Source organism: Apus apus, chromosome 2 (genome assembly GCF_020740795.1).
Source record: "Apus apus isolate bApuApu2 chromosome 2, bApuApu2.pri.cur, whole genome shotgun sequence".
Classification (NCBI taxonomy): Eukaryota; Metazoa; Chordata; class Aves; order Apodiformes; family Apodidae; genus Apus; species Apus apus.
In genome coordinates this window covers 6,036,746-6,056,357 of record NC_067283.1, presented here as the reverse complement: position 1 = coordinate 6,056,357, position 19,612 = coordinate 6,036,746, and the positions used below count along the sequence as shown (strand labels likewise).

The following is a 19,612-nucleotide window of genomic DNA, read 5'->3' as shown; positions in this document are numbered from 1 at the left end:
TCAATAACTACTCGGACTGAAGTAAGTCAAGGTACTTGTGTACCCCTCACCTTGCTTCTCCCTTTATTATCTCAACTCCTGAAACATTTGATGAGAAACACGTTCACAAAAGTGAAGTGAGAGAGGTATAGGGCTGATCTTATTCCTAAGGTGCATAGCCATTCTTCCAGCTCCTTTTGGAAAGCAAAAAGTACAGTGGGTTCTGCCTCAAGCAACTTCCTATTAGATAATAAAGGTTATTCAAAAAAATCCAAACAAATCTCAAAGCACCAGAACAAACAGCAACTGATTTCCTGTGTTTCAGGCCACAGAATGGATGATTTCTGGTGGTTAAAAAGTGCAAATTAATTGTTCTCATGATTTACAAGAGTGCGTAGCAATTGGACAAGGGGTAATGGTTTTAACCTGGAAAAGGGTAGACTCAGGCTAGACATCAGGAAGAAATTCTTCACTGTGAGAGTGGTGAGACACTGGAACAAGTTGCCCAGGGAAGTTGTGGATGCCCCATCCCTGACAGAGTTGGATGGAGCTTGAAATATCTTTGTCTAGTGGGAAGTGTCCCTGCCCATGCAGGGGGGTTGGAGCTAGATGATCTTTAAAGTCCCTTCCAAACCATTTTATGATTCTGTGAAACTGAGGTATTTACAAGATTTGTCTTCTCTGTGAAAATGTTTTGTCTTTCCTTAGGACCTGAGCTTTTTTATAACCTGTCCTGCTTGCTGCAGCCTCACAGTGGATATATTCTCAGCTGCTTATTTTGGCAGAAGTTGTAGGAATTCACTTCTCTTTGAGAATCCCATCCCTCCATCCAACCACACTGAGACAGGCTGTGGGGACACACACACAGGCAGATGGACTCAACAGATGCTATGGATCATGTAGAATCTCCACGGAAAGCCAGACAGGTCCTGAGAGGCACCTGCCCTACTCTGAGGCTTGATATCACCATCAATCTTTCCCTTCTGGGCAGAGGTGTCTCTTCTCCTACTGCACAAAGGAAACAGCTTTCTTCACCCCATTTCTACCACAACCTTCAGAGAAGACCCTGCATAACTGCAGCACCTCATCTCAGAGCTCCTGAAGCACCAGTTATAGCTACAAACCTCCCCCTGCAGCATCTCCAGCAACCAACCTTCAGACACATATCCCACTTTGTCACAGGCTCAGGAGGACCTTCTGCTCTTCTGCTTCTCTCGAAGCCTTTCCAGCCAACCTCACACTGACTCCAGACCCCAGAACAAACCTAGCTAAGCACCAGAGTGTCTTTTCAGTTCCCACTCTCATAAGAAGAGGAAGGAGCTTTAAAGCTGCCTGGCTCTTTCCCTGCCTTGCTTGGCCTGTGGGGTAAGACAAGCACAAGTGGAAGTGGTGTCCACTCCTCCTTAAGGTCTAACATAGATTTGATTGCAAGTCATGGTCTGCAGTCTTCCAGTCAGTAAAAATTAATATTACATTCCTTCAAGATCAACAAAAATATTTTAAGAAATATGAGGTGTGCCTTCCAAGCACTCCCATGCCCTGTTGTAAGAAAATGCAAAGCCTTTGCACTGGTCCATGAAGGAAAACAGCCCCAGAGGTGAACTGAGCATTTCTCCCTCCTCGCAGACCTTGCTCCACTCAGGTGTAAATTGGGAAGCAGCTGGAGGATGGAGAGGTTCCTCCATGATTTAAAGGAGCAGAGCAGATACAGTGATATGAAGGAGGGTGTATGGCTTCTTGGGAGAGGACCTGCCCTAGAGCCCAAAGCATGAATGGGAAATTTACTTCACCTGGAAGCTCTTTATCTCAGCCTTCAGCATTTCTGTGTTCGGTTGGAGCAGGTTTAGAGCAGTACCTGTGGTGATGCAAAAGGTCTGCAGATCCTGCAGAGAAAGAGTGTGGACAGATTTGGAGTGAGCATGTGGTTTTGACTAGAAAAGGGCTATATAAAAGAGACAGCTTTGGGCTTACAACTTTTCCTTGTACCCAGGCTGCAATTGCACAAATATTTTCTAAGAAAACAGCCCTGCCTGATGCAGAGAGCTTTTTTCTTCCTAGACATTACCAAGACAAACTTGGTTTCCTCCTAGTAGGACTCAGCTGGTGTTTGAAAAAGCCAAAAATTCCTTTGCACTCCAAGATGTCACTGATGCCACCAAAGGCTAAATCTTACTATGTTGCATTGGTTTTTTGTCCTCTTTATAAACCATTATCACCTGCACTGCTTGTTATGTTAAAGATGAAAATTATCTTATTTGTGCTTGGTCTGCAGGTTTGGAAAGATTGAAAACTAAAACAAATATGAGCAACTGGAACAGCTGATAGGAAAAAAGGATTGGAAACCTGTCTCCCCTTGGGCAGGATCCTCTAAAGTCCTTTGGCTTTAAAGTAAGTGGCATCTCACAGAAAACACAAATAATTTAAAGGCCAGGTACATAGTTCAAGTCACATTTTAGCAGAAGAGAGCAGTTTAACTCCTTTTAGGGCCATTTTGCATGTTTTTGTCATAACTGTCTCAGTCTCCAGTCTTCTTCTCTTAAAGCCCCAGGTTTTATTCTAAAACAGTTGTCAGGAAATAAAAAAAACCAACACCAACAAACTTGAAAATATGATCAGGATATACTCTTGAAGTTTTGGGGAAAAAAAAAGAAAATAATAATAATAGAATCACAGAATCACAGAATGTCTTGAGTTGGAAGGGACATCTAATGATCACCTTGTCCAAACCCCTACAATAAGCAGGGACATCTCACACTAGAACAGATTGCCCAGATTGCTAGAAGAACCCAAACAAAGAGTAAACCTCCCTCCTTAAGCCACTCTGGTGATGTTTGAGCACAAGATTGTGGTTTCTGGGACTGCACAGTATTCAGTGCAGCTATTTTCTAGGGAAAAAAAAACAACCCTGATGCCCTGGACTGGCAGAAGCTCACCATGTAAAATAATCAATTAGATTCCAGGGACAACAACTGCAATAGAGGTCTCAGAAACTTTGCAGGAGGGCTGAGAGCTGCTCAAAATCCTTTTTGTCAGCTGGCTAAAATAGCTGGGCTGAGGTGCTGACAAACCCATCCCCACGCTGCAGTCCAACACCTCCAGCCCTTGCGGGGTTATCGGTGACGTTTGACTCCAAAGCATTTTTTTTTTTGCTGGCTGCCAATAGCTATTCCCCTCAGACTATTTGCTTTCACATGCTTTCCCTTTGACACGGCTGCTATTTCTTTGCAATATGTAAACACTCAGGAGGATTTCCATGTTTGTTCTTCACCCTGCACGGCCGGGCTTTCACAGCTCGCTGGGAGAATTGACATGAAGTAGCAGCCGCTTCGCAGGCATTTGGAATTTGTGTGTGTGTGTGCTGTGTGCTTCTCTCAATTTTCTCTTGTTTCAAATCCAAATCTTTTCTCAGCACAGCAGAAAAATGCTTTGTTGTTGAAAACACAGCACTAACTGTCATCCTACATGAGTGTCCTTTGATACTATAACCCAGTGGAAGCTATGAGCTGCAAAACGCTTATTTTATATTTCTCCTCTTCCAACAGCAACCCCTGATTATTATAAAAGTTCTCTTTAAACCTAAAGCAAGGTGCTCACATGTGGCTTTCTAAGAAAACTGCCTGAGTTTGCCTGTGCTGCTGTAAATTAACACAGGCTTGTTTCCAAAATAATCTTGTATTTAGCAACACAACTTGTATCAAAAGTAAGAAGGAACAGAAACCACTAAAAAAACCCACAAAACACCTCAGGGTGAATTGGGAAGTTGTAGGCCCTGACTCATCTCACAGTTTCACACAGGTTTGATTTAACTGATCTGCAGTTTTGTAAAATCAACATAATTTGACTGAATGTTTAAAAAACTACAAACCTGTAAAAATTCACATTAACTGAGGAGTCAGTCCACCAGGTTCTTTGCTAAGGCTGGAAGGCAAAAAATGCCTTTGGAATTTTGTTTTTAAAATTTCATTCTGAAAAAGAGAAAATTTGACAGCCTTTAGAAATTTCCCCAAGATCTGCATGAAGATAATAAGAGTTCTGTAACCCAAAGCAGCCCCTAGTGCAGTGGTGGGAATGTTAGGTGATCCTGGAGAAAACCTAGGCATAGAAACTTCCATAGTAGGGATTATGACCCTGATTTTCCTTCTTATGGGAACTTTGACCACGAATTCTAACCAGGAATTTCCTTAACTAACCTGACATGCCTCCACAGAGAGTTCTCATTTTGGCAAACTGTTCCTTCCAACCAAAAATATATTCCTGAAAATTTTTCAGACAGATTTATTCCATACACGTGACTACTCGGAAGTCATATAATTATATGACACGCTTTTGCAAATGCTTATCTAAAAAAAAAAAAAAAAAAGTCTTTCCCACTAGTTAGACTGCCCCAGGTTAATGTAAAACATGATTATAAAGTGATCTTATTAAACTAATTCAAAAGACTGAATGGCCTTTTTTTAATTGCCATCTATATCGGCTCAATTTTGTTTCTGTTCTAATAGGATGAGGAATCTGCCAAGTTTCAGTAGAAATCAGGGCACTGAAATAGAGTAACCAAACTGGTGCCAGCCTGGGTGAAGATAAGGCTGATTCAATCCATGCTGATAACAGCTAAGGGTTGTCCCTATCCCTTCTGAAGCTCCTTCCAGGATTAAGACATGCATGCTTTGGGAAGGATGTTACTCTTTGTTTAGTAGGAATATTAACATATAATTAATATAATAATAACTGCAATATGAATCAATATAACTAAACTGGAAAGACATCCATTTTATCATTAAGAAAATCTCATATATATTAAAATATATATCAAAATATATAAATACATATACATGTGTATATATATATATGTCTATATAATATCTGGATGAAATCCTAGGCTTCCAGTAAAACCATTCCTCCTCCAGCTAATTCTACTGGGCAGGATGGGTTGAAATACCAATGCTGGGCTCATCCTATAAATTACTCTCTTTGAAGAGAAGGTTTTGTGTCTAATTTTCAAATTAATCTGATGTAACCAGAAATTCTCCATCGATTTCAACAGGCTTTGGCTCAAGCCTTTAATGCCCTGTAGTTAGCCTCACAATGCAAAATGAACTGGAGGGGTTTTCATTGACAAGGCTTCTGAGAAAAGCCATCATGCATTTCCCAAAAAAACACTTGCTGAAAAAGAGCCAGAGAAACAAGAATAAAAATGTTGATAAAATAACAACAAAAAAAAACAAACCCAAAATAAAGGCACGGGACATATTTGTTATCCTTATTTATTTAATAAAGAAACATAATAAACTTGAGTTTTTTCAGGTACAAACAGCTTAATATGTCCTATGATATTGGCTGATATTTTCCTTGCTGTTTTTGTAGCTTGAGTGACTCATGTGGTAGCCTTTATTGAATAAATCAACAGAAAAAATGGTTGCACTCATCATGCTTATAGACAGTGTGGGCCAACTACTGAGTTAGTGTCTTTAACTAAATCACTGCACCAGGAGGTTGTATCCTTGCTAGATTTGGATCAGCATCTCCATTACTGAAGACCTGCAAGTGAGGTTATTTGAAGTTTTTGAGGGGAGTTCTACATACCATACAAAGATAACATTCCCTCTTCATCCCTAAAGAAATGTGCCACAAACCAATAAAAAATCCAATAGAAAACCAACCTTCCAGTTACAAAGGATTTTGAAAGTAATTTACAATTCGGTTTTAGAAAGTTGCACTGTAAACATCTATAGTTAAGACCCTCTTTCAGATTGTTGTTTTGTTTTTTTTTTTTTGCATTGTGATTTCTTTTTAGATATATATATATATTTATTTTTTACAAGTTTTGGGTAGAAGACAGAACCATTTGTAACTGCATTGGTACTATCTCAGCAATGACAAGAAAATGTTCAACACAAGGGTGAAATGACCAGAGGAAGAGCTCTTCTTTAATAGAATCAGTGACCTTCTAATTGTCCCATTACATCCTGTCCATTACTGGGCCTGACTCTTAATAAGAATATAAGTTGAATATTTTGTAATATAAGTTGCAAATAATTAAAACATTTTTTTAAAAAAGCATGACCAGCACTGCACTGCTGAGCACAGGCTGGCTTTTTTCTTGGGTTTTGAATAGTTTATATTGTATGTTAAAAAAATCAGATTAGAAATGCTTCTTTTCTTAATATTTCCCCCTCTTTATTCATTCTAAAGCCTTGAAAAGAAAATGATTTTACCAGCTGTCAGCCAATAAATGCTTGTTCAGCAAGTAATGAATGTACTATTTTCTAATTTAACAGTTTCATTATAGGCAGTAGCTCATTGCTAATGATCAATAAATCCCATTGAGAAGAAAACATTTTAATCAGGAAGTCATGTCCTCTGAGTGTCAACCACTCTATAAACTCACCAGATACATATATGAATAGGTATGTGTGTATATATATATATGCATATAAATATAAAAATCACATACTCTTTGTGGGTGATATGTACAGTCAGAATAACATTACAGCATAAATACACAGGGCATCTGTATAAAGTTTCTCTAATTTGAGAAGCCTTGAGCAATTTTGTGTTTTTTGGGGGAAAAGGGTGGGGAGAAAGAAAAAAATAGAGTGTTTTCACTTTAAGGAACAAAGAGTAGTTCCCTTAAGTTAGACTCTAATTACATACAAGATTCAAAGGCAACAAAATCCCCAGAGGAACAGCCCTATGTTATACACCATAGACATGGGGTGAAAAGGGCAAAAGAACATGATTATAATAATACTTCTAGAATACGTTTCATTCCCTTATAGCACTTTGCAAACAGAAAGTCTTACAACACCCCTGTGAGGTAGGTAAGTATTATTACCCCCATTTTACAGATGGGTAAACTGAGGCACAGATAGGTTAAATTATTTGCCTAAAAATCATGTAGTAAGAACCAGGAATAGACCCCAGAAATCCTGATGGCAAATCCTCTGAATTAACTGCTAGACCACTCTCAAGTGAATGCCTGAGACATCTCTCAACGAATGGAGAGAATATATTAGCTCATATTTACACAGGTACATTGTCATCCTTTTGACATGTTGTCTTTACATATTCTGACTTGTTTAGAGGACAGGTAACTATGGCCATAGATAAACTTCACTGCCACACGTCACTTCAATTCTGGTTGCCAACCCTATGTGGATTTTGACTCCTTTACAACCTGGGATGTAACTAAATGTCAACGACAATACACCTTAAGTACATTCTTGATATTTTTGCCTCTCCAAGGTGAAAAGCTCAATTACTCTTCCTTAAAGTGCAATGGCTCATTACAGAAATCTCAGGATCTTCCATGAAGTCCAACCAAACCCAAGTACAATCAGTCTAAAGGTGAAAAAGAAAACTTGTCTGTTATGATGGACTTGTTATATTCTATAAATGATTTCTCACATTCTACCATGGCTGAAATTTTAATAATAAATAAAAATCTATCTTAGCATGTAAAACCTCCAATATTTTTCTACAGCCACACATCCACCTTTCACTCTGTTGTCACTTCTTTGGCCTGAAGCTGATGGATACATCAGCTGTAAATATTCCTTTGACCACAGGAATGAGTATATATCTAATTTCTAGTAGATTCTTCTTATTACTTCTTCTACTTCTTGTCATTCCCAGCAATCTAATGGTACTGCCTGAGAAAATGAAAGATGGACACTGAGTAGAAAGGATTCAAAACCTCAAAATTTGCATAAAGATCCAGAGGCAATTCCCCTCCCACCTTCTTGATCACACTGTCAGAGCCATTCTGCACAGCCCAGTTGGCGTTGTTTTTCTTATTCTTTTCAGTAGCAGTATTTTTGGAGTAATACTGATGCACTGAGTTTCTAGTAAGGCTGCTTAGCTCAGTGTTCCTGGGGAAAACAACCTATCCCACTACCTGAACAGAAACTTTGCCAGCGTGGATGGTGCTTTGGAGCACTACACAAAAACGTGATGCGCTACTTCTATGGCGGGTTTGATTGCGGTGTTCAAAGCAGATTCTTGAAACATACTAAAAAATTAGTGCTTTTATTAACAGTTGTACAAACAGTATCCATTACTGTCTAGTTTCCTGAAGGATAGAACAAGCCGTTTCTCTCATTATTTTGACATCATTTCCTCCTCTGCTCTTTTTGTTTGTTGAATTTCTGCTCATGAGCAGTTGCAAGTCCCAGGAGGAAGGGCTTAGTGAAATAAACAGTTAAAATGTTGCTAATTTGGTAGTTTACTTTGCAACAACTTTTCTCTTCAAACGTTGGGGATCCCGCAAGTTCCTATTACCTTGACTCAAGAGTTCATCATGAAGAGAGTGTAAGGATCATTAATCTCCATGGAAAAAGAGACCTTTTTTTTTTTTTTAAGTAAAAAAATATCAAATATAATAAATTTCTGAGAGACCATTCACAACATATACAGTAAGTGTTACATTTTGCTACAGCAGCTGTGATTTTTTTTTTTTTTTCCTTTTTAGAATGCAAGGTCATACATTGCCATAAGTAAACACACTAATATGAGTAAGACCTTAAATGAATGTATACAGCCAGGCTTTATCTGTGGATAGATATACACTGTGTGTACTGTATTACAGTCTAGCATATTCTTATTCACACCATTGATATAACAGCTATGACCCTGCAAAGTTTCTTCCTGTGCATACATAAATATAAATATTGAGCCAAGTCAAAAAGAGCAGGGTCAAAGGTTATATGACTTATTAGACTCCTGTAGTTAAGGGTAAAAAACTCCATTGTTTCCTTTGCAACTAATGTTTAATAAGAAGGCTGCTTCAATCGTTGTGTAGTTACAGCATTACATTCTGTAAACAATATTTTAAAGCATTCTAAACAAACATTTACACAATTGATTCTTTATCCTTGTCTGGCGAGAGAAGACAATCTATAGCCTCATCACTTTTGCCCGAGTCTGTTATCTTCAGCTGGAGATTATCACTCGTACCTCTGGTGACGCTGTCGTAGGATGGAGGGAAAGACGTGGAGGAGAGAGTTTCTGATTTGTCTATTGGCCTGCCGTAGTTTTCGTTCATCATGAACGCAATGAGACCCTCCTTCTCGGGTGCATCATCCTCGAGGATGCTGCCATCCAAAGTTCTGTGCCGGTACAAGTAAGATGCCTGCCTCAGGGAGCGCCGGAACAAGTGTCTCCTGTAGGCCCGTTGGATGACGATGGCAGAGACCTCTTCTTGCTTCCGCCTGAGGGTTGTTGTGATCGGCTCGTAAGAGATCTTAGATGGATTCGCCGCCATGAACTTTTCTTCCATCTGTATTTTAAGGGCATCCATCTCTCCGGATTCTCCTAGCACCCTTTTTGTAAAAGCAAACAAAATATCCAAGCAATGGATCCTATCCCCGCTGACCATGGGCAGGTCCATTGCTATGAGTTTGATTTTGTTTGGTTTCGCTATGCGCAAAGGTTCTGACAGCGCGTCTGCAAAGTCTGAAAGTGCAGAATACTCAATAAACTGAGTGGCTTCAGGGTCAAACTTCTCCCAGATTTCATAGAACATATCAAAATCATCCTCGCTTAGAGGCTCTGTACTTTCCTCAGTGGCTACACTGAAGTTCTCTAAAATAATGGCTATATACATGTTTACAACAATGAGAAATGATATAATGATATAAGTAACAAAGAACAAAATCCCGACGGCAGGGCTTCCGCAGTCTCCCTTGGAACCATTTGCATTCAGAAGGTTTGGGTCGCAGTGTGGTGGTCCAGTGTTTAAAATAGGGTTGAGAAGACCATCCCAGCCAGCTGACGTGGTGATTTGGAAGAGACAGAGCATGCTGTTAGCAAAGGTTTGGAAGTTGAACATGTCATCAATCCCATGCTCCTTCTTAACATAGGCGAAGTTAGCCATGCCAAAAATGGCATAAATGAACATGACCAGAAAAAGCAAGAGGCCAATGTTGAACAGAGCAGGTAGGGACATCATTAAGGCAAACAGGAGAGTTCGAATTCCTTTGGCTCCCCGGATGAGTCTTAGGATCCGGCCAATTCGAGCCAAGCGAATGACTCTGAAGAGTGTGGGAGAGAAGAAATATTTCTGGATGATGTCAGAAAGTACAGTGCCTTGAAAGAAGAGAGACAAACAGCGAGTTAGTACATGGGAAATAATCCCAGGCTTCCCTTTAAAGCAGTCAGGATTATGGACGAAATCAATGTCCCTTCCAATCTTCCCCAGATTGGAAGACCCATGACAAAGGGCGTGGCATCGTTGTTAGTGTTTTCATGCTCATTTGATCCATGCAAACTTTGTTGAGACTATGAGAAAAGGTGTCAATGGTAGCTGTAGCTTTATTAAGGGAAAGCTTGTCTGTTGGGAATGAGAAACCAGGAACACCCCCGATAAAATGCAGATATTGGCAGGTTTTGGCCATGACCCACCTGAGAAACTTATCCTGAACACAACTGGTTGGAATTTTTCTGACATGACAGTATTTTTGTCTGTAAAATGTTAGTGAGTCAGCACTGAAACACTGGTATGCTGGGCCTATTTTTCTGAGCTGCCACAGGAACAGTGCAGTTTCTACTGGAAATCTGCTTTGTTGTTTTTTGTTTTTTTTTTTTTTCCAGTTTTCCTGAAGGGCTGGGAGGGAAATAAGGGCCAATATTTTACTAGCAGAAGAATGACCTTGCATCTCTATAGCCTGCAGAAAGAGAGCAGCTTGGTCCAAGTTGTCTAATGCAAACAGTCCCTGGCTGACTGAGCCTTGCTTAGCTCACGTCTCCCAGTCTAGCCTGGGACAGGGCTCAGAGGCCAAAGTCTTCTGACACTGAAATGACCTGGTTGATCATGAGGCAGAACTACAAACAATGTGACAGCTCTGGTCAATGCTGCATCCAGCATCAAGGCCCTGATGACAGCTGTGTGGTAGTGATGTTCCCTGTGTCACCCAAACCTCTGAAATCCAGGTGATCTTGGCTGAGCCAAGGTTTCCAAAGCACAGGCTTCTCTCTGGGCACCAAGGAACTCTTGCTTTGGGATCTTGTAGGGTCCCTGGTCCACCAGAAAGAGTTAAGAGAAACAGAAGCATCCATCAATGAGAAGATGCCTCTGTTTTCCTAACATAACAGTTTTTCATTCACCTACTCCATCCTTCAAAATGGAGACAATATTGGAAGAGCCAAATTTCTGAGTTCCTTTTGCTCAGTGGATCAGTTGATTATCTTCCAGTTGCTACTTTATTTCCAACTTCAATGAAAACACTTTTGGCAGGATTTCAGATTCACATTTGACATGCATTTCCGTAACACCTAACATATGATCTGTGGCTGGTGCTGCAGAGCAACAAAAGGCACAAATTAACAATAAAACTTTGTCTCTATGTTTCATCCCTGGGGCAGATGAGGGTTCAGACCTCCAGAGACAGCGGGGCTGAGAACATCTAAACTCACTGCACCTGCCCAAGCCTGCCTCAAAGGGCTTTTTCATGCTGATGTAATTAAATATATGTAGCAAAACAACAGCAGTCTGCATGTGCCCTTTTCACGTGGCTTTTTTACTTCTCTGTCTTTGGCTGATATGCAGAACTGGGGTTAAGCGCATAATACCAGTTCTGCCCCATGTTTTATCACCACAAACCATAAAGTGTACATCAAAACCAATACTATGGTGTGATAAACCTCATCATTTTGCTGATCACACCAATTACCGTTCAGCACTATTATGTTGTATTATTTAAATATATTTAAAAAAATATGCTTAGGATCTAATTATCTGTGTTGAAAGCATATTTTATTGCATGAAGCCTTCAACTTTGTCTAGTGAAATGTATGTCTGCCTTCCTAGCTCTGGAGTTTGGGTGCAAACCCAGATTCACCTACCTACGATAGACAGAATCACAACGACAAAGTCAAATATGTTCCAGCCATTGGTGAAGTAGTAGTGTCGTAGAGCCAGCATTTTGATGATGCACTCCCCAGTGAAGATGGCAACAAAAAGCATGTTGATTTTATGGAGGATGTTCACTTTTTCTTGACTTTGGTCATCTGTTTCCACCATCATGGTAACCATGTTAAGGCAGATGAGAATCATGATGGAGACATCAAAGGCTTGTTTTGAGACGACATCAAAAAGAAAACCTTGGTATTTGTTCTGGAGGAAAGGAAAAAGTTTAGTTAGGAAATTGGAACTGTGTGAAAATGATGGCATGATTGTCTCCTGATTGATCAGAAAGCAGAGGAAAATAGACTTCGTACTGCTTCTGATTAGAACTTCATAAACATAAAGATTATGACAAATGCTTGAATGATAGAGTTTTCAAACCCATTTACTACTAATGTCTCTTGAAACTACTGAAGAAAGACCTTGGACTGGGGCCATTCATTCATTGCAGGCATGTGGCCACTGCCATGACTGCATATGTAAATTATATTTTTAGCCAATATTGCAGAACAACGAGAATTTTGTACCACACAGCTCACTGGACTCGCAAACACCATCCAAAATCAAAACACGTAAATCCTAAGTGGCTTTTGTCTGGAACAAATTACTCTTCCTACACTGAGAAGTTAAATTGCATTCATTCTGTGAAATAAATATTCAGCTATTACACATAGCTCAACTGTATGATGCCATTCTTACCGGTGGCCTTGGGATTGGCTTTTGAGGTTTCTTAGAACCCAGCTTTTTCATTGCATTGTAATACTTTTTCTGCTCTTCTGTCATAAAGATATCCTGGCCACCTAAGTATAAGGTGAAAACAAAGCTATTACTTTTGATGAAAAGAGCCCTGCTGCTTACATCCAAAGCTCAGGGCTACATCCTCTTCTGTTTTCTTATTTCCCTTTCCATGTAGTTTCATCTAAATATCTTAGAAGGGCCTGATGAGATGCAGTGCTGCAAGCTGCTTCTTGCATGGAGGTGAAGGACAGGAGACAGACCAAGGATGAGCAAGACTCGGGTTCTGTCTGTACTCAAGCTAGGTCCAGGGTGAGAGGGGAAAATAGAAGAACCTCAGCCCTTTGTTTAGAGCATACAAAGGAGCAAGAAACACAGGTCTCAAGCCAGGCTGCTCCTCCCTGACTCTGGGGCAGTGAGGTGATGCATGGAGAAGAGGTTGGACTGCTCTAAGGGGTGGTGGTGTTTGTGCATGGGGCACACCAGGGTGGTCTGTGTCTCTGTGGCATAGTTTGTATCAGAGATCCCATCTGCATGGAGCTGCTTCACTGATTTCTGTGGGCAGCGTAATCTCTCCCAGCATGTATTTTCAGGATGCTCATCCTGTGGGGAGATTAGGAGCTGCTACAGCTGTGCACTTGCAAAAGTTCTGCAAGATGGTTTCCGCAGCTGTTCTGTCGTTGCCAATATGGAGGCTAATGTGGCAAAGCTGCTGACTATAAATCTATCCCTTGCCCTGGTCTCTGCAGCAATCACAAGGTGACGTGTAGCATGTGCACTACTTATCTTTTTCTTTTGTTGGTTAAAATTGTCAATGATGACACCAATGAAGAGGTTCAATGTGAAGAAAGACCCGAAGATGATGAAAATCACAAAATACAGGTACATGTATAAATTACATTCCCATTCAGGCTGCTCCTCACACTGCAAAAGGGAAAAGGAAAAGGTGAAAATGGCACCATCTCTGCATCTATCAAAATACTGATGCAGTTAAGAGAAAACTGTCTGTCAGTGTTAAAGATTATGGAACAGGAAAACCAGTGTAACTCCCAGGAGCAGAGTCAGCACTCCATGGGCTCTGTTTGAAGTTTACCACTGGCATCTGCATTGCCACGCTCACTTCAGCTACATTTCACAACACTGTCACAGAGATATCACGGCTTCAGAAAGTGCAGTGTCAGAATAAATCCTATAAAACATTCTCAGTCTGAACCCAGAAGGGGAAAAGAATCAATTTTCTGATTATCCCTAATCTTATATAAACGGATTGTACTTATAGAAAGCATGATCACAGTATAATTAAATGTTACTGGAAAACATTGTATTGAGTCATTAGTTTTAGAACTACAACCTTTCTGTTATGAAGAGCAGAAATTAGTAGGGTCTCTTTCTAAAGGACTGAGCAACACAGTAGAAGAGCCTCAATATGTACTACATTTTGGAAAAATGCTCTGATTTGCCCCACCACCTCCAGGTATCTAACCAAGATGCCAGCAACTCATGTTTCCCAAAATGCTGTATTTTCTTGTGTTTCATTCAGCAGCAGAGAGAATACACATATGTGTTCCTGTCCTACAAGAACAAATCAACAATATCAGCTAGGTTATTCAGAGGTAACTCTGCTCCTGTGATGGCATGAGGGTTTTTCACTGCTTATTTGTCCATTAACAGCTTCATTTCCTGTTAATTAAGTCAGCCTGTCAGGTTCCCAGTACCAGGCAACTACCTCAAAAATGAACAGTAAGTGCAACCTCGTTCCTGTAATATTATTAAAAATGGGAAAAGAGACATTTCCTTCAATAAAAAATGAACAAGCCACATGTGATGTAGCAAGGGAAATACCTCTCAGTCTTTTTTGTTGTTGTTGGTTTTGCTTTGTTAGTTGTTTTTTTTTTTTTTGCAGAAACCTGAAAGCTGAATGGGACATAGGTAGGAATTGGTTGCCAGCTCAAGATTGCTGCCAGCACCCAGAGCTCCAGCACATGCCAGGAGCTCCTCCACCCTCCTGGAGTGGAGCTGCACATTCAAGAAAAGAATCAAAGAATGGGTGGGTGGGAAGGGACCATAAAGATCATCTAGTTCCAACCTCCCTGCTATGACCTGAGACACCTTCCACTAGACCAGGTTGCTCAAATCCCCATCCAACCTGGCCTTGAACACTTCCAGAAAAGACACTGCTTAAGGTGAAAATATAGGAAGGGCTGAGTGCTACAAAAGTCAGTGGCAGAAAAAAAATATTAATTTCCTTGTTGTGACTTACCTCCCGTGAATCAACTGCTGCATACATAATATCCATCCAACCTTTAAATGTGGCCTGGAAAAAACCCCACAAAATACATAATTAGGCAAATTCAATAAGCATAACTTGAAATGGTGATATATATAATCTCTGTGATGTGTTTTCAAAATGCAATGTTGAGCGTGTTCTTCACAGTCAAGGATTTTAATCTTCTTTAAAGAAATATATATCCATGAGTTTATGTTCATTTGGACATTTAAAATCATTCCAGAATGGTTTTATCCTGGATTCTCTCATTCATGTTTTCTGATTTTCTGCAGTTGTAGGGATAAAGCAGAGGTTTTAAAGAGAGATTTTAAAGAGGAGAGAAAACACGAGAATTGAATCTTGGGAAGTTTTGACCTTAAGAAATTCAAGTAATGAGGAAATATGGCTACACAGGATAACTCAGGGTACTATCCTGCACAAATATCAGACCAGGTGAGATGGATCCTATCCATATTGCTTGTTCAGAAAATCAGCAGTGAATGTGCTGTAGGATCCCTCTGAAACTCAGATTCTGCTCTGTTTTAAACTGGGGTAAACTAAGGCAATGCCAAAGCCCAGGGAGTCACTTAAATTGCAGCTGAATTGAAAGGAGCAAAGGCAATCCACACCTGCTGTGAGCCTGGCCCTGGAAACTCAATCTGATTTACTGCTCAGGTTTTTCTTGTTGTTTTTTAAACCAGGGATTTTTTAATATTTTTTAAACTGCTTAAACAAGGAGGGATTCCACAGAAGTCAGTGTATCTTGTTGGAAACTGCAGTGGAAGAAAGGACAGTGACCACACTCCTAGGAGAAACATGTAGAAGTGATTTTCACAATTCTGTAGCAAAACCATGACTCTGCTCTCAATCTTTGTCTCTCATTAGACACAGCCTGATGCCAAATGTACCTGGCATTAGGTCTGACCCTGGCCTAAGCCACTATGCCTGTATATTAGCCCTCTGGGGCTGGTTCTCATTGACTTTTGACCCATTTAGACTTACTTGGGATTTAAAATCAGTGTGAGCAGATAATGATGCCCTTTTAACTTCATTTATTTAGTCAGATTTACACTAGCTTGCATGAAAGACCAACATCCAATACGTTTTGAATCCTACTGACACTTAAGTTGAATTTACTACACTGTGTGTTGCCACACAATTCCAGATAATTATAATAAGAATTTGGTCAGTGGTTCCCAGGAGAAACTCAGGCATTTGTGTTGAGCTTGGTAACTCCAGTAGTTTTAGAAATGCTTCATTATACATTCTCTATAATGAAATTAAATCCTGGAGGTACAATTGCCTTCCCATTTCCCTCTGAAGGCTACTGAGGCAAAGGAAAATGATGTACAAGAGGTTGACCATATTACTCATCAAAATATATATAAAGTGTTTGAAAGGTTGTGCATTTTTATCTACTGGTTGAAAGAGATTAAACACTTAAATCAGAACCTTTTGGAAAAACTATACCATGGTACTGTGTGTTAAAAACCACTTCAGATATAGTGTTTCTAGGAATGATCAGCAGTTTTACTGAAACCAAGAGTTATTTGAACCTGTCATGCTGATAGTCCTTAACTGTTCTAATATTTTCCTCTTTTGCTCTTCTCTTTCCAATCTGATGAAAGATTTTCTGGTGTCATTACAGTTGCTTGCAGCTTCCAGCTCAAAGTGCCATTCAGGAAGGGTGGAGGGGATAAAACAAGAAATCCTTTTCCTTGTGGTACAAAATGATATGTTCTTAACCTGTTTTATTCTCCCACTTGGGAGAAAATCTTTTCCCTTGAGTAGCTATTTCACCCCTTGATGTGTAGCACAGACACGAGAGACTCTACTGCAAAGGCACAGTGGTTTATAGAGATAACAGATGATGAAGTGATCTGACAAAAATAAATAGTAAGAGAATGAAGTACTGTGATTTTCTGTTTTTCCCAGTTGTCCAGAAGTAAGAGAATTAAAAATCCACAAGGCTTCTGGAAAGCTTCCCTCGACACTTCATTTGCAGAAGCTAAAAGATACTGAGAAGGAAAGAAACGTAACACTAGGGAAAGAAATTATTTATCTGGAATTAGTAACCACTTACACTCCGGATAAAGAAGTGACAAAATCTTCATGGGAGTGTTTGTGATATTATCCTGCCTGGAAGCTATCCAGAGAAACACCATTTTCTACTGAAACTGTCATGTGATGAGATTATCTACCGATAAACTCATCCTGGGATGGGATTACATTTTGTTATATGACTGGTGGTCAGAGCTGCAATGCAGTAAATTAGTGGGGAGGAGGATGGGTGGGATGGCACCAGCTGCCTTCAAACCATTTAGTATAGCTAAATGGTGCCTTAAAATAAAACAAGCTTTATATCTGCAATGGAGATTTTTTTTTTTTTTTTTTTTCCTAGAAAAGGATTGCAATAGTGCAATAAATATGGCTGCTTTTGATAGCAGAAATACTGGTCTTTGCATTTCTGAAATGCTTTTTTAAGCACTACTATTGGTGTGAGAAACTTCTGACAGCTAAAGCAGGGACACCAACAGTATAGACAAACTGCATGTATTTAAGTCGTCTATGGCACCTCCACTCTCTGCTGGCTTTTCTGGCAAATTCTTCAGTTTGTTCAATTTCATCACATCAGCAATTTTATACCAAACATTTGTTTTAATGTTATTTTTTCTTAAGATGATTTGCTGGGGAGGGCACCACCAAACATTGGACACCCCAGAGCACCCCAGAGGTCTGCACTGTGCTGGGTGGGCTATGTTGCCTCCAAGGGCACTGCCTCTGTTCTTAAATTTCCATCAGTAACTCCTCATGGGATTCTTACTTACTCTTGATCTTTGCAGACATGGAGAAGTCTACCTCAGTGTACCAATATATATTTTGTTCAGAGACACACTGATTTTTTCAACATTTTGCATCCACAGTGGAAGTAAAATCTAGCATTACAGTTTACAGAAGTGCAAGAGATCGTGTAACTCAGTAACTTTAGACACACGCCCCTGTCTCATGATCATTTTGTAGCTGATTTATGAGCTTAGTCATGACTTTGAACATGGAATGAGGGTTGATTTAACTCTACAGCTCCTGGTTGCTGTACTGGTCTACGAGGGCTTCTATTATCTTCCCCTTTCCTTATTTGCAGTCCCAGAACAACAAGCAGTTGCAAGACAGATCACACAAAAGTCTCTTCCTCTCCAAGGAGAACTTTTCCAAGCAAGGGTGTTGCTGCATGAGAGGCTACTTGTTTTCTTAGTGTTCTTCAATGGATTGATGAAATTTCAAGACAGGTCACCAAAAAATATGTGGAGGTGATCATAATGGGAGGGGAAGGATTCTGCAAGGGAAATGCAAAACTCCTACTGGAAATTCAAGACATTTCTTTGTTCAGATCAAATACAGATTTATAGAACATCAGTGCTGTGATCTGCAAAGCAACTCTAAGAGTATAGAAAAAGCATTACTGAAGCACTGGGTCGTAACAATTATTTTTTCCCTAATAGATTAGGGTGTTAAGGGTGTTAAATCCCCAGAAGAGAGAATCATCCTTCTTGCAAATTGAAAAGTCGTGATAATAAAGGTCTGTGCGTTCCCATGGATGAGACATTTCTCTTGCTTGTAGGGTGAGCAGAAACTACCCCTGATTTTAGTAAGTGTTGTGAGACAGGCTATTTGTTAGCTGGAGAAGCTTGAAACTTGACTGACCACTTCATATTTATGTTTTCTCAGACTCGTTCATTCCAAGTGGCATCTTCAGAACAACATAATAGATGCTAAACAAGGTATGAAAAGAGCAAAGGATATTTGTGAAAGTTTCATACAGTTCTCAACTACATTGTCATAAAGTTTGCCTCTGGATATTAGTAAACCTTAAAGTTTCCACAGTAGTGACTTCTCACTTCTTTCAAGGTTGCTGTAGAAGTGAAGAGAGAACAACAGGCAGACACATTTGTTTAACGTATTTCTATTTGGATTTTCAGACACATTCAGGCATCTGAAGGTAACTTCAGAGCCATTTAAAGAGTGTGTTGCCACAGCTGATAATGCCAATGGTCAAAAGACAAGTCCCACTTAAAAGCTCATATTTTGGTTCTCTGAGGGTTGTCACCAAAATGCTTATCTCAACATTGCTCCACACTGTGTCAGCATGCACAGACACACTGATGTGCCTGGCTCTTTAGGAGAGCTGAGCTGTTAACTGATCCCCTGCAATTCCTGCAGCAGTTTGCTCATGAAATGTGACTCCGTATGGAGGATATTTGGCAAGGAGCACCTGTAACTGACACTCCTCGGCTGGAGTCTGGCAAAAGGGACCCAGATGTTTGGGCTCTTTCTCTGTGGGTCTCATCTTTACACTTCCTTGCCTAAGACTTGTTAGCAGCAGACATAAGAGATCCAGGCACAGGATGAAAGTTAAGACCATTCCCCTAATGGCATCTGGCTTCTGTCCTTCCTCTTGGAAGAAGGAGCCAGCACCTGCCATAAAAGCTGAGCAAAGCTTTAGGGCTCCCTCATTTCCTGCCACAACCAGTTTGTCCAGCCAAGCACAGACTCTATACTTATGGCACTTCTTTTGTACTTCTGCAACTGGAAAACCTACTTCTCTGCTACCCAATACAAGATCACATTTGAATGAAACCTGCAGAATCATCAAGCCCATTTTAAGCTGGAAAATAGCATCACTAGACCATCCCTTCATAAATGTGCTGAGATTCACCTTACAACCAGTTATGTTT

The 19,612-nt window shown here is 40.1% G+C and overlaps 1 protein-coding gene across 1 annotated transcript in view; it reads right to left on the bottom strand.

Annotated features, from left to right (window-relative positions):
* Positions 1-5,853: 5,853 nt before the first annotated feature.
* Positions 5,854-19,612, bottom strand: part of LOC127380384 (sodium channel protein type 5 subunit alpha-like) — a 217,929-nt gene continuing 204,170 nt past the window's right edge. Inside the window, exons 24-28 of the mRNA XM_051609169.1 lie at positions 14,874-14,927; positions 13,396-13,537; positions 12,578-12,678; positions 11,818-12,088; positions 5,854-10,062 (exon numbers count right to left, since the gene is read on the bottom strand). Coding sequence (XP_051465129.1) covers positions 8,828-10,062; positions 11,818-12,088; positions 12,578-12,678; positions 13,396-13,537; positions 14,874-14,927 — 1,803 coding nt within the window. The 3' untranslated portion in view covers positions 5,854-8,827. The remainder of the gene's footprint in view (positions 10,063-11,817; positions 12,089-12,577; positions 12,679-13,395; positions 13,538-14,873; positions 14,928-19,612) is intronic.